Here is a 15228-nt window from a genome sequence, read left to right as displayed (position 1 = left end):
CATTTAATCTATTTAAAGCAAGTTTTACTCAGTGATTTGTATTAATATTCAACTATTTATTTGCAGAAACGAGTTCCTGGGTCTTGCACGACAATTAACTGTGCCTCAAACCCAGGGAGCACACGACCTTTCCGATTTTCAAAGAGGACGAATTGTTGACCATTCGGAAGGTGGAGTCAGCCAGCATCAGGTAGCTCAGAACTTTGGCATTCCGCTTTCTATGGTCATTCGGGTAATTGTGCAATTCACCAGCGAAGGCAAGGAATCCACAGTTTCCCGTTCTGGTCGATCTGGGCCCTCAGAAAGGTGTCTTCGAGCTGTGAAGCGGTCCATTGAGAAAAGTTCCCGATACAAGGCAGCAGATGTTGCAGATGAGGTCCAAGTTAGCTCAAGAACTGCCATGTGGTACCTTCATCAACTGGGCTACTATGGGAGAATAGCTAGGAGAAAACCTCTTCATAGACCAGCCAACATTCAACGGAGGAAGAAGTGGGCTGACGAGATGGCCAACAGTCCCTTGGAGTTTTGGCAAACTGTCATTTTTTCAGATGAGTTCCAATTTGCTCAATTTTCTGACAGTGGACGTATACGGATCTGGAGACTTCCCAGTTAATAATTCTCTTTGAACCGATTGCAGCCAGCTGTCAAACACGGTGGTTTTTCAATGATGGTGTGGGTAGTAATCTGGAGCGCTGGTTGTTCAGAGCTTGTGGAGTGTGTTGGCAACATCAACTCTACGATATACATTTCTATCCTTGAGGATGGACGTCTCCCTGTCATCTCCACTGGTCAGATGGTCAAAAGTGACACTGTTCATGGAAGATGGAGCTCCAGGCCACACTGCAAAAATACCAAAGAGTGGCAGGACAGAAATGGGATCAAGCGACTTCCATGACCAAGTCAGTCTCTTGACATGGATCCCATTGAACACCTCTGAACCATATTGGATTGAGCTGTGTGGAAAAAGTCCAGGAAACCAACATCACGGGCAGAATTGCTAAACCTTTTGTGTGAAGCCTGGGCAGAAATCCCACAAGAGAAAATTTCAGAACTCGTTAGTTCTATGCCGAAAAGAGGAAAAGCATTGAAATCTGTAAATAGGAAGTCTCCCAAATACTAGTGTACGTATTAAAATGGATCAAATGTTCTTCAAATGTTAAATCAATGAATTCTTTAAAAATCATGGTGTCTATTTACTTCTGTCATGTCTCTGAATGTGTGAACCTCTTGTTTCTCATGGAGAGGTGGTCATACGTGTGAAGTTTCACCTTGATCTGTTTTGCCATTTCAGAGAAGAAGACTTTTGAAGGATTTTCAAAAAAAACCAATATGGCTGCCGAATCACATGATCGATGATATCAAAAAAATTTTTCCTGTGGATCATTTTATGCCTCGAGGATCCTCAAAAATGTTCATACTGATCAGATGTAGTGTTCTACATTTGCAATTATGACATAACAAAGACACCTATGATGTCATCAAAAAAACCACACATTCCCCATGAGGAGTACTTGCCATGTGCCAAGTTTTAATTTTTTCCTTGGTGTGGTTTCAGAGATACAGAGGTCCAAATTTTTTCTTTTTCCAACATGGCTGCCACACCACGTGACTGAAGACATCCTTATGTTTAAAACATTCTTCATGAGTAGTCGCACTTCTGGTGAAAATTTAGTCTCAATCCGACAAGCGGTTATAAAGTGAAATATATGAAATAAAGTGAAACACGAACCAAAAGCGATAATTGAGATCAAGGAAGTAATGCTCACATACGACCGAATGATCCCATCAAGCATGAACATAGAAAACAAAGCGTTGCAATGAGATATAGTACTGAGCTACAAAAAGAAGGCAATGGTAATTGAGGTTTCAGTACCCAGTAATTTTGGCCAAAAGAACACAGAAATCAAGAAAATGACAAAATACCAGGAGGACCTCAAAAATGAAGTGAAAAGATCCGGGAATCTGAAGAGCACCAAAATTGTACCAGTGGTCATTGGAGCAATGGGAATGATAAAGAACCTAATGGACATCTTAAAACCATCCCTGGGAATATTACTACAAACGAACTTCAGTTGGAAGCTGTCCGGGGCTCAGTGACGATCCTCAAAAGAGCTCTTGGAACAAAACTTTGAGAACAGAAAACGTCACAAATTGGTCCATGAATCGTGATCCTCCTCACCGACAAAGGAGTGGATACTTCGAGCCCCAGGATGACACCATTCCATCTTCTGAAACCCACATATGGAGATAACAACCAATGCACACGCACGCACGCACGCACGCACGCACACTTGCCTTATTTAATACGAGCAGGTGTACTGCAAGAACGGCTCTATTTTTATTGTTTCTTTGTCTACCTTGTCGATGCTCGTATGAGAGCTAACACACAGCACACAGCTAAGGGGGGGGCATAAAACAAGAGGGGTGGGAGAGGGAAGGACAAAACAATGGGGAGCAGAGACATGAGGAGATCTGTGGAAGGGAGAGCGATGAGGCGGGGAATACGGGGTATACAAGATGGGCATTACAGGGACTTTCAGCAAGGAAAGCAGGGAATTTGAAGGAGGTGGTTTTTAGGTGGATTAATGGGGGTAGAAAAGATCGTGGTTTTGGATGGAGGAAAAGAGGTGGTGGTGAACTGCTGTTTTGAAGGCATGGAGGGAAGAATGGGATTGAAGAGATTGTGAGACTTTATTCCAAAGGTGGGGAAGAAGAGAATGAAAGAGTGAAGGTGAGCAGTGATTCGTGATTTTTGTAGTTTTACCAAAAGGGGGTTGCTGGTGAACCTTGAGTGCCCTGTGTAAATATGGTGGGGACAAATCGCAGACAGAGCAGGAGGGGCGAGACCAGAGAGGAGATGGTAGAAGACAGAAAGACCACCGACCTGCCTGCGGTGAGAGAGTGAGAGGCCCAAAGGCTCAGCCTCATCGTGGGAGATATCAATGATTCGAAATGCCTTGGTTTCCACAGCGTGAAACTGAGAAAGATGAGAGGCAGGAGCACCAGCCCAGAAGGGAGAGCAGTATTCCATCAGGCTGCAGACGAAAGCTTTGTAAGTGGTCAGGAGCTCAGGTGGTCCGAGGAAGGACTTTGCACGACGGAGGATTCCCAGTCGGTGACTGGCTTTGGATGCCAGGTTGGAAATGTGGCTTTCCCAGGAAAGATCATGGCAGATAGTGAGATCCAGAAGCTTGAATGAAAGGACTTCTTTCAGAGGATTGTTGATAACGTTGATGGGGGGTGGGGGGGTTCTAAACAGTCCTTTCGGAGAGACAAAGTGAGAGTGTGAGATTTGTCCGGATTGAAAGACATGTTCCACGTGTTGGACCAGTTTGTGATTTTATCCAGATCTGCAGAGAGCGAAGAGTCTGCGGCATGCCGGTCTGAGGGATGACAGATGGTACGGCAGAGGGTGAAGTCATCAGCAAAGATATGTAGCGCATACTTCAGCCAGGATGAACAGTTTACATTTTATATCACCCTGATTGGCTGGATCTGCATCCGGTCCTAAGCCAAAATTGTAATCGGCTTCTTGTCACCGAACCAACTCGTACACCAAGTTTTGTCAAAATTCGTCCATAACGTTTTATGATGTCATGCTATATATCGTTTTGGCCCCATCCCTCAATGGTGAAGGATCACTTCTTGTATCTGGATCAGGATCTTCACTAAAATCGAATCAATTTGTCCTTGCCACACACTGAACCTGTCCACCAAGTTTCGTCAAAATCTGTGCACAACTTTTTTAAGACATCCTGCTCACAGACAACCCAGACAGACAGGGGTGAAAACATACCCTCCACCAACCTTCGGTGGCAGAGGTAACTATCAAAAGTACCCATCGCTTTGGTGATGGATTTAATTTTTAAAAATGACATAAATTTAGTCAAAATAGCTAATCAAAAGCCGAAATGTTGTACTTCACAAACATTCTGCTCTATTCACTATCATTTGCCCGAGAGCATCTTCCATCTTCTTGGAGGTTAGCCAACACCACCTTCATCAACCAACCTTGCTGCTTATCTATGGAGGGAGCAAACATCACTTCCGCTTCACTGCGAATCTCAGTGTTGGATGCTTTGGTTTGAACCTCCACTTAAAATGAGTGAAATGAAACGATTTGAAAATTTCAAATTATTATCACTCAGATTTCAACATCACCGTAATGCTTGTTGCTAAATTGTTTAAACTTTCCTTACATAAGAAGATGTGTAATACTGGCTACCACCAGGTGGCACTCACTATACGGTACACATTTACCTGGAGAGAGTTTGGGGTCTTCCCCCAACCCTGAACCCTCTCCCCTAGATATGCTAACCAGACAGAAACCAGAGTTGGGGCACCCTTCGGAAACATGAAAAATTTGGTTGGATTTGGTTCAGTATTTTATTTTTTATTTTGTGAAACATTTAAACAAACAAACAAACAAACAAATGTACAAATTCACTTTTTTAGTTTAGACTTTAGATTAATGAAAGAATTTAACCCAGTTTGGGTATCTCGGGGCGAACTTGAATCGAATAATGTGATCACCATGATACACCACTTCCTCACCTGATCACATACAAGAAAGGTGTGTTCCGTTACCAATCAGCTGTGAGAGCGCTCGCCTCCAACAAAATGGTCGATGCTCAACCATCAAAAACCTTCCTCTGGACTCAAGTTGACCGCAACGTCATCGGTCGTGACGATGACGGATGACGTCAAATATAAACTTTCAGTAAAATTGTTTCATTCGGGGGGGGGGAAACGACGACGTGATTGCAGATGAGACAGCCGGCTTTTCCGTCCCGTTCGAAGGACGACGTGCTCACAGATGCGGCGCTCCCCGCTGGCACACCAGAACGGTATTTTATAGTGACATGAACCTCGTGTCTGGTGGGATCGGATCATCAGAACCCTGAATCAAATCAGCTCGCTCAACCGCGGGAACGTTTATATTTTGTTTCGTCATTGTGACGTCGAACTGCGTAATAAAATGTTTTACCTTTCTTCTGTTGATGGTTCATGATACCCGTGGCTCGACGTTTTAACAGGAAGTTTGGAGCAAGACGCAAGGTGATTCACAGGTGCAGCCAATCCTGGACTGGGATAAGGTGCTCGGTCCCACTGATCAATCAGCAAATAAAACTTCCCCAGAGGGTGCATCACCTGGTGCTCCAAGGAATGAGAGCCACCATGAACAAACGACGTGTTGAAACCACCATGAACGATGCGGAGAATGTCGGCAGACCACGGTTTGGGCGCCCGACCATTCACCTGGATGGCCGACCTTGTCTGCGCTCCATTACAGCAAGCGCGAATAATGTGCAACCTGCGATGGGAAAGGTGTGTGTTTGTGTGTTTGTGTGTTTGTGTGTTTGTGTGTTTGTGTAATCACGCATAAAAAATTCTGCAGAGCACAGTTATCATTGGAAATTTTTGTAACTTCGCATATCAGAGGCCTATAGAGGTCCCTTTCGGTGCATAAAATTTTGAAGGTCAAGGTCAAAGGTCAAGGTCACTTTGTCGCAAATCAGGGGAGTCGACGAAACCCTTATTTTTTGAGTAATTTTAATCTAATGGTCTCCAAACTTTATGGGAATGTAGTATATGGTCTGGCGATTGGCCTTGACCTTCATGGTTAGCGCCTGAGGTCAAACATATTTGACCCCAAGGTCAAATTTTCAAGTTTTAGGAACCATATCGTGTCGTACCTCAAATTGAACACCTCGATGAGTGCTTTCTAGATATGTCAAGCTTGAGACATTATGACGTCATTTAGTGACATTATGAGGCAAACGCATATTTTTCATGGTTACTCTGCAGAACGATTCTCATCGGAATCTCTCGTAGGCAGATATTCCTCAAGGAGTCGCTCCTGGTGGATAGCAGCTCTGTTCACCTCAGTGTGACCTTAAAGAAGTCACATGTGCTCACCTTTTGGCAAGATACGGGTCACCCTGCGGGTGACATTGGTTTATTTTTTTTTTGTTTGCAGGTCCCTTTGGCCCCATTACATTCGCAGCCTGACCCGGATTGTGATTATGACTCTTCTCAAGAGCCCAGTCCAGAGAACGATCGGTTCTGTGTTTTACCTGCCCAATCGACCACACCTGATGATCTCAACTCGTTGATGTTGAGTTTTCATTCCGTCTCGTTGTCTAACACGGGAAGTGCGTACGCTTGTCTTTGGAAAGGTTTTCTTTACGAGTTTGCAAACCACCTTAATTGTAGACCCCTCTATCTGCCCACCCCCACACACTCTCTCTCTAAGTAAATAATTATCTGAAGACCCCCCAACCCCGAATTATCTCTGCAGTCATGAAGCAGTTTTTGTTTGTTTCAGGTTCTCCCATCAATATGGAAATGTCTTGGGGTATGGATGAAAGTCATCTTTCGGACCCACTCGGTCTTTCTGACTACTCTGATGAGATTTGTTTGTATCTCCGAGAGGCAGAGGTGGGGTCCACTCGCCCATTGCGCTTTGCTCACTACATACTGTCCACTGATATTTATTTTATTTATTTCATGTGATGTTTGCATGATTTTGATTTGTCTTGGAGTTTCTAAACCCACGTTTGCCTCCGGTAGGTGCGGCTCCGCGCGAAGCCGCTGTACATGCGCAAGCAGCAAGACTTGAACCACGCCATGCGTACCCTTCTCTTTGACTGGATGGTGGATGTCACACTGGAATACAAGCTGGAGCCTGAGACCTTGCACCTCGCGGTCGGTTACGTAGACCGTTTCTTATCGTGCACCAATTTACCTCGCAAAAAGCTTCAGTTGCTCGGCACGTCCGCACTCTATGTGGCTGCGTGAGTATCTCCAAGGTGGTGTGGTGTACTGTGTGTCAAACTTGGCTGTATGATTTATGCTAGACTCACTGTAAGCAGCTTGGGTACAAACATGTGGTTTCTGAGGATTATGGCAAAGCGGAATGCCCATGGTATGGTGACAGATTAAGTACTTGGTAGTTGTGAGTTGGTCGCAAGTCTTCAACCTTGATTGGGAGGGTTAGGGTGTAATGGGACAGACTGGATTGGCATCAGTATTTAAGGTAGTGTGAGGTTGGTTGAATAGACAGGGAAGCTTGTATCACGTATGGTTCTGGAATAGGTGATTGTCCAGTAGAATGTGTGGTGAGGTCAAGTACAAGCTGAGAGAAGGATGGTAGGCTCAGAAAGTGGATGGGAATATCTGCTGCAATGTTTATCTGTACAATTGCTCCAAGGAACCCAGGTTCAAATCCTGTATACAATGTTTGTCCATTGTCCTTGCAATTTGTGTAATACCTCTCGTAATTAAAAAAAAAAACAAACCCCAATCTCTATTGTCATCCCTGTTTGTAATTTCTGAACAAACCCCCTACGTGGAACATGGTCAAAGTCTATCAGAAATTTCCTCCATACCACTTGTTTAAATTTATTTTCAATATGACACAAACCATGGTGAGCAGAGCTACTCTAGATTAATGTAATAATTCGTAACTTGTTGAACTTTACAATGTTGAAGCGAATGTTTCTAATAATGTAGTGAACTTGTCACGTTAATCGTGGTACTAGCATGTTGTGGCGTTCTCTTGCTTGCAGCACAAGGCTGTAGGGTAGCATCGTTGGCTGAAGGTGTGACCCAAATGCTCTCTGCTGGTTAGGGCCGGTTTTTTTTTTAATGTTTTAAGGTGCTGGAGATGGCTCACCTACTCTTGATGAAGAACACCTTGAAGTCTTTAATGTCTGTATTTTTTTCAACGTTCATCTGAGGGACAGCACATGCATATATGAAGCACCAGGATGACGGTTTATAGCTGGGTCAGGATTCAAACTTCGGCTTGGTGGTGTGTGTGTGTGGCGTTTGTGTATTTCCCGGTCTCTTCCAAGAGGCCATGTGAAATCCAATGATGCACAAAATCTACCTCTGACAAAAAATTGTGGCGTCACCTTGTGTTTAGGAAATTTGAAGAGCTGTACCCACCAGATGTGAAGGAGTTTGTGTACGTGACGGACGACACGTACACTGTGAAACAGGTGCTGCGGATGGAGCACCACCTGCTCTATGCCCTAAGATTCTATTTGGCTGTACCCACTGGCCTGTGCTTCTTGGAGCTGTACATGCAGTGGCATCCACTGTCCAACAAGGCTCGCTATCTGGCTATGGTGCGTACTGGTTCCGTTGACGTTTCTCGTTGCTTTTGCGATCCTCGCATTGCTGTTTTTTTGGTCACTAGCAGCTTGAGCAACGATGCAATGTATCCACAGTACTTGCTGGATTTGACTTTACTGGATGGTGAATGTTACCTTGCCTACCTACCATCAGTCATTGCTGCAGCCGCTTATTGTCTCTCAAACTGCATGACATCGAGGGAGAGCTGGGTACGTCTTTCGGAAACCTGTGTTCACATTTGAACAGAATGTTGCTTTAGAATTGGATCCTTCACAGTGAGCGTTTGTGTGTTGACTTGCCGCACACATACAGCCGCCTGTCCTGTCCAAGTTGACCATGTACCAGACTAGTGACCTGGAGGGATGTTTACATGACCTTGTGAACTCTCATCGTGCTGCTGGACTCGATACTTTCAAGGCACTCTACAAGAAGTACAGCACACCAAAGTAAGTGTCGATTCCATGTAGTTGGTACAGTTTATAGTCCAAGTCGTGCTGTGAAACACTTTTGGTGATGTCTGCAATGTCGTCTTGAAAGTTCCCTTACGAGGAACTTCAACACACAAGGACATAAGGGTCCATCAAGCCTGTGCAATGTTTGTCAACGTATGGTGTCCATGGTCTATCTTTTAATGCTGAGTGTCAAGCAAGGAAGCTGCACGTACCATTTAGTCTTTGGTATAACTGCCGACCTCCCAGACTCGAAGTGGATGCTTTAACCGTTACATCAAGTCTGTCACTATTTAAATGATGCCACTTTGTATTTTTCATCACTTTTTTTTTTTTTTTCACCCATTCTTGGTTGTGGACCCTGATTTCCCCTTTACCTCTTGAATCCTTCAACCCGTTTTCTCCCCCCCCCCCCCGCCCACTCTTTTTTGTTTGCAGGTTCTTGTCTGTATCACAGCTGCCACCTCTGTGTTGACCCTCGGAACAAACCTAATTGCTCCCAAATTTTAACCCGAATTTGTTGAAGATTGAGCAGCAATGTGATATTTTATTGAGGCACTTTTAGCCATGCTTTGTAATGGGTTAAATTTTTATATTTTTAGAAGTGCTTTTATTTCCAATCTTAAGTGCTGCCTGATGTGAAATATTTGACAGTCACCCGTTGTGTGGGGCTTTAGTCAAGCCCAGCCTGGAATGTTTTGCAAGTCCTGGTTAGATTTTTTTTAATAGGATGTTAGAATTGGAGCTTTGTTTAAAGATTCAGCCACGTTTTGCTGAAGTTGAAGCACTTATTATCTAAATGTCTCCAATAAATTTCTTTTTCAATACCATGTGTATGTCACTTTTTAAATGGCATGAAAAGGATTGATGAGGTTTTGATTGGACACTAGACCTTAATCATTATGGCACCTGAAATCCACTAAATTTGAAAGGATAGTAATTGATCTAAATTTTTTTTTATTATAAATGGTGGAGCTGGTGCACCTGTCTCCTGCGTTTTATTCTCATCCTGAGTAAACTGTGGGATTGTGATGGGGTGCATCATCCCCTGGACCATTAAGTTGGGTGAACTTGGCCCATGGTGGCTTTCATGAAGCTTATAAATTTGACAAACGTCATTCTTAACCAAATAGCCTCTAATGGAATGTCAGGAAGGGGTGGTGGGGAAAGAAAGAAGAGGGTAAGTTGGGTAAAAGTGGAAATCTTTTAACTCAACATTTCAATTACGTGTGTTTAATGCAAACTTTTTCAATTTTGAGATTTAACTTTATGCAAAATATGTAATATCACTTACCTGTCCTTGTTGCACCAATTTTTGAATCACAATTCCAGTAAAGTGGAAGGGACAAGGTGTTTGGCCTATCAACCTTGCTATGTTATCTTATCTTGTATCCTGATTTGGCCATTCAATGGAAGACAAATTGTAAACTTGGGAATCTTAAAAGTTGGAAAGTTAGTTCTTTCATCCACTATACCTCCATAATGTTCACATCCTGATGCAGCAAGTCCAATTCCTGTACACGTGATTGTTGCTGGGATGTGTTTGCACTGCAGTGACCTCTGCTGCCACCAAGGCCAGGTCAGGTAAGGGAGCATGTGCCAGAGCAGCACATCACTGCGTCCACTTTTTGCCGGTACTCCAGCGGCCTCCATCCGGCTATCCCCCAGGAAGATGCCTGGCCCACACCCATCTCCTTGAGATGCTGATCAACCTGCTGCAACCATGAGGCACGTGGTCGGCCCATTGGCCTCCTCCACTCACGAGACTTCCTTGCTGAGAGAATCTGGTGAGCAGGATCAATGTCAGGAAAGCGAGCCACATGTCCATACAGTGGCAGCTGCTGCTCACAGACTGTGTAGGCAACAAATCTCATTTGAGTCTCAAACTACTCATTGGACACAGTCCGACCAGCGATCCCAAAGGATTCTCCGAAGAGACCTGGTAGCAAAGGAATCAAGTCTGTCTCGGATCCCTGGTCAGAGTCCAAGTCTCACATCCATAGAGCAAGATTGGAAGGACCTGAAGACTCGGACTTTCATCCTCCCACACAGGTACCGGCAGTGCCACACCCCATGATCCAGAGAATACATGGCACCCCAGGCCTGACCCAGATGTCTGTTGACCCAGATGTCAGCTCACAGCTGGCAGAGATATGAACATCACTGCCAAGGTAAGTGTGAATCTACATGATATTAACATCCTCACCACAGACAGGTCAGCAGCATCCAAGATGTCATTGAAAGCCTGGATCTTAGTTTTAAACCTATAAACCCATAATCCCAGCAGCTCTGACTCTTCATTCAGCACCACGAGGGCCCCCAAAAGGATATCTAAAGTCTCTGCAAACATGACTCCATCTGCAATATCAAGGTCAGAGATCTTGACATTCCAAAATGATGCAACGCAGCTTGATCTCTCTGACATCCAGTCCATATAAGTGCTGAAAAGTGTGGGGGCCAGTATACACCCCTGACAAACTCCAGTAACAACGGCAAATAAGTCAGATGGTACCACCACATCTCACAGCAATCTCAGTACCAGAGTAGAGTTCAGTCGTCGGATCGATCGGTTTTGGTGGCACCCCCCGAAGACAAAAACATCCAGAGGGTATCCCGATTCACTGAATCAAATACTTTACAGGGATCAACATTGGCTGCGAGCAGCACCTGGCACAATTCTCATCTGCATTCGGTGAGGACCCGAAGAGCAAGGATACGGTCAATCATTGACCTCTTTTGTGTAAAGCCTGACTGCTCTGGACGCTGGTGCTCAAGCAGATGGTGGCGAACCCTATCAAGAATTATACGAGCAAAGACCTTACCTGGCACTGAGAGCAGCGTCACCCATCAGTAGTTGTTGCAGTCTTGGTGATCACCCTTCCCTTTCCAGAGAGGGACAACAAGGTTCCTTTTTCCAGTCAGTTGGGATGATGCCTGTGTTCCAGGCAGAGAACAGAACTCCATGCAATGCTACGATTGCAGCATTTCCACCAGCTTTGAGAAATTTAGCATGGATGCCACAGATCCCTGGAGCTTTACCCCATTTTGACCGGTTCACCGCAGCCTGTTTTCACAAACGAAGATGGACCACAGTTGTTTGTAGGGTCAGCAACAGTGATTGTAAACCCCTGACGTCCAACTCGACAGCTGGTGGAGCAGCCTGGTACAACTGCTCAAAGTAAGCGGGCCTTCACTTTGGACTCCTCTGTCGAGCCTACCACCCTCTGCTCTAACTGCAGTACACCGAGGGATGGGCTTGGATGAACGCAATATGCGAATTCCCCTGTAAGCAGGACTAGAATCCCTTGACCACAGGTGATGCTCTACTCCCCTCACAGATTCCTCGCACATAGGTCTCCTTGTCCACCCTAAGCACACGTACAGTTTTACGCCTCAGCTCCCTGAACAGCTCAGCTCTGCCATTCAGCCTGGCCCTGTGACTCTGGTCAATGGCATCCAGTGTCCCTTGACAGACAATTCTTCTTCGCCCTTGGGTGAGTTCTAAGATATTGTTACGGATTCACGCCCGCCGGCGTGCTGACAGCCACGTAACTCGAATCGCGGCCCGTCGCCCACCGGACGGACAATCCAGTCGTGACCCTCTCGGACTAACGCCGGGAACCAGTCACGGGTGGACCTTTCGGTCTCACCGCGATCGAGCCAATCAGCCCCCGCGTGGGATAGGGTTGCTCGCCAAATTCGACCTACCTAAGTACCCACGCGGAGGGTAGACCGGGCGATCGCACCTCGCCGCAGGTCGACTTCGGACACGGGCCACTTAAGCGACCCGTTCCGTACTATCGGGATAACCGAGCGGTGTTATTCGTCGACCTCGACGGTTCGATTAATTATCGGGCGTATTCAGCCCACTACCAACCCTTTACGTGAAGCAAGATGAGGATTCAATGAAAGAAATGACGAAGCGAAGCGGGAAACAGTTCAACACAAAGCACATTTATTCACGATGAACGGAAAGCGCACATATACAATTCCACCAAATGCACACAGAAAAGAAAAACACAATGCAATTTACACAAAAAGCAAATATAAAAGAGAAACACAATGCAGAGCTATCCGACTACCGAGCACACGGCAACACTTATACAATTTTACTTCACAGACGGCGCCGACAACACATACCCAAAACCAAGGAAAAGAATACCCTCAAGGATGAGGCGGGCCTGAGGCCGAGACCGGGTCGGGCCTACCCGTCTGGTGATGAGACGCGGAGCGGCGATGGTGCCTCAACTCCGCGGGCCTCGCGGGCAGTGTCTGGTAGGGGGTGGGAAAGGGGCCCCCTTGGTCGCACTATCTCAGCGCGGGGGGAAACAGGAGGGGGTTGCTGATGCTCGGGGTATAGAGGATTTTTATTGTCCCGCGACGAGCGTCTCCACCTCGGCCAGGTCGCGCTGTCGGCCTCCCTGGGGTGCAGCTCCCTGCACGACGCGAGCACCCCCTCGTCTGCCCTCGCCGCCTCTCCACAGCTCCGTCCCCTCCGCTCCGACTCCAACGCACACGACGACCAGCTCCTTCTTGCCAACTCCACCGCCCGCGAAGTCTTAACTCTCTGTACTCTTCTCTTTCTCTCCTACTCACTGGACTGACGAACACGGTCGCTTATATCAGCCCCGTGGCTTCGCCCTCTCATCTTTGACCCCCTCCCTTCGACCTTTCACCTCGCTCCCCATTGGCCCGAGAAAAAGTGGGCGTGAATGCTTTTTGATCCATAAATTTGCATATATCGATCGCCCTCCAACGCCCTGGGGGCGGGGCCAATTCGCCCCTCGCTCACCGATTGGACGGCAAAAAGTGGGCGTGTGTCGTTTTTGATCCGTTTTTGAAGCACAAAATCCGTGATTTTGTACACGCTGTTCGGCGCGCGCCCTGCACGAGTCCAACACCGGTACCCACAAGCGGCGCAAGAACGGTGGCGATGCGACGGTTGCGAGGTGTGACGGGAAGGTCGTGGCGGTTGTGGTGAAGCGGCGTTGTGGTTGGTGGTTGATGTTGTGACTGGTGGTGGTAACAATGGCGATTGGTCCAAATTAAAGATAGTAAAAGAAAAACGGCTATCCTGAAGAGTCGCAGCACGCATAAATGACATGTATTCCCACTAGACAACGGGTTTGGGCCTAACTACACATGTACTTACCGAGATACCTCACCTCAGGGACCTGAATGGTGGTTTGCGAATTTGGTAACCACAACAATATCCACCGGCAACATCAAGGACGGTGGTCGTGAAGGCACTGCACAACTATTCAGGATCTCCATTTAGCCTGTTTGCCAACTCCTCAGCAACCCACTCATTCTTGAGCTTGCCAACATCCAGCCTTGGCTGGGATGATACCATTCTCCTGGATTTGAGGTGCATCTTCGTTGCTACAACACAAGCCGGTGGTCAGTATTGAGGAACTGAGCACTCCAGTCGAGCCTACAGTTCTGGATCATCCTCCACTGCCAGTCAACGGGCACATGGTCAATCTCCTTTGCCACACTGCCAGCGTTGGAATACCAAGTCTCATGGTGAGCTTGTTGGTGCTGAAATTATGAATCAGCCACCCAAAGTCAAGGAACTTGGTGCTATTCTGGTTCACAGTTCCAGACTCATGGGGGAGCAATGCGTGTCTCATAATCATCGCGATCAGTGTCAGTTGATGCATTGAAATCCCCCAAGACTCAAGGTGTATCTCGTCTGGGGCACTGATCAACCACAGACTCAAGTGTGGCGTAGAATGCGTCCTTCACGGTGAGATCACTCGCCTCAGTCGGAGCATAAACGGAGACCAGGGAAATGACACCGAAGGAGTGACGAATCCTTAGTCTTATACGCTCGTTGACCGGTGTTACCTCAATTATCATTGGGGTCAGCTTATTGGACACAGCTACAGCTTTTTTGGCTCGGACATTCCAGTCACCCCACCCCCCTCCCCCCTGAAGGGACCGCCTCAGGTTAACCCAAGGAGATCGCCGTCTGGTGGACGACACCTCAGCACCAATCTGACCCGGGAATGTTATCCCGTGGTTTCCCTCCTATCATTAAAGATTGGAGGTCCCGAAGGTTTTTCCCCAATCCCATCATCCGGTGAGCTGCCCTGCAAAGGGAGGCAACACAGGAGGTACTCCCACAGCGTGTTTTCAGATTCTTTTTTTCAAGCTTCTGGAATGTTTTGTGGAATGAACAGTTTTCCGGTGGCCAGAGTGCAAATCCTGCCACCAACCTCCTCATAAGAATTAACTCAACTGCAGGAGGACGTCCGCAGACACAGTTGGGCTCCCAAAGAATGACAGGACGATGGCCATATTTTTGGACCAACCTTTCGGGATGGAGGGTAAATGAAGAATGTCGATGGGGCACTTGAGGACGATTATAAACCTCCATTAAAATTCGAGGAAGATTTCAGTGATCAAAGTGTTTTTCGTTCAGTCACAATCTGAGGAAAAATGTTCCAAGGACTCTCAGATGCACAATTTCAGCCCATGTCCACCATTACTATGCAAACATTGGAAGGCCAAGTGGTCTTTGAGATTACGCAATATGGCAACAAAAAAAAAACCTTTTCTCAGACCACCATTTGACCTTTGACTGGTCGAGGTGGATGATGTAAATTAAATTATGAGGTTTGATGTCGAAAAA

At 46.4% G+C, this 15228-nt stretch overlaps 1 protein-coding gene across 1 annotated transcript; it reads left to right on the top strand.

The window, feature by feature from the left end:
• Positions 1-4773: 4773 nt before the first annotated feature.
• On the top strand, positions 4774-9418 carry LOC147014608 (cyclin-A1-like). The gene is made up of 8 exons (XM_085852706.1): positions 4774-5328; positions 5981-6155; positions 6329-6441; positions 6574-6797; positions 7931-8135; positions 8238-8351; positions 8455-8588; positions 9030-9418. Exons 1-8 carry the CDS (start codon positions 5008-5010, stop codon positions 9064-9066), a joined length of 1323 nt encoding a protein of 440 aa, XP_085708832.1. The 5' UTR covers positions 4774-5007; the 3' UTR covers positions 9067-9418.
• Positions 9419-15228: the final 5810 nt, after the last annotated feature.

Source organism: Eptatretus burgeri, chromosome 13 (genome assembly GCF_056783735.1).
Source record: "Eptatretus burgeri isolate ZD-2024b chromosome 13, Ebu_testis_v1, whole genome shotgun sequence".
Lineage (NCBI taxonomy): Eukaryota > Metazoa > Chordata > Myxini > Myxiniformes > Myxinidae > Eptatretus > Eptatretus burgeri.
Note: the sequence above shows the minus strand (reverse complement) of the source record. Positions and strands in the feature narration are given on the sequence as shown.

Coding starts and splice junctions, on each gene's coding strand:
- LOC147014608 (XM_085852706.1), top strand. CDS start 5,008: ATGATACCCGTGGCTCGACGTTTTAACAGGAAGTTTGGAGCAAGACGC. Junction 6,442..6,573: donor TGTATCTCCGAGAGGCAGAG/GTGGGGTCCACT, acceptor TGCCTCCGGTAG/GTGCGGCTCCGCGCGAAGCC. Junction 6,798..7,930: donor TCCGCACTCTATGTGGCTGC/GTGAGTATCTCC, acceptor CCTTGTGTTTAG/GAAATTTGAAGAGCTGTACC.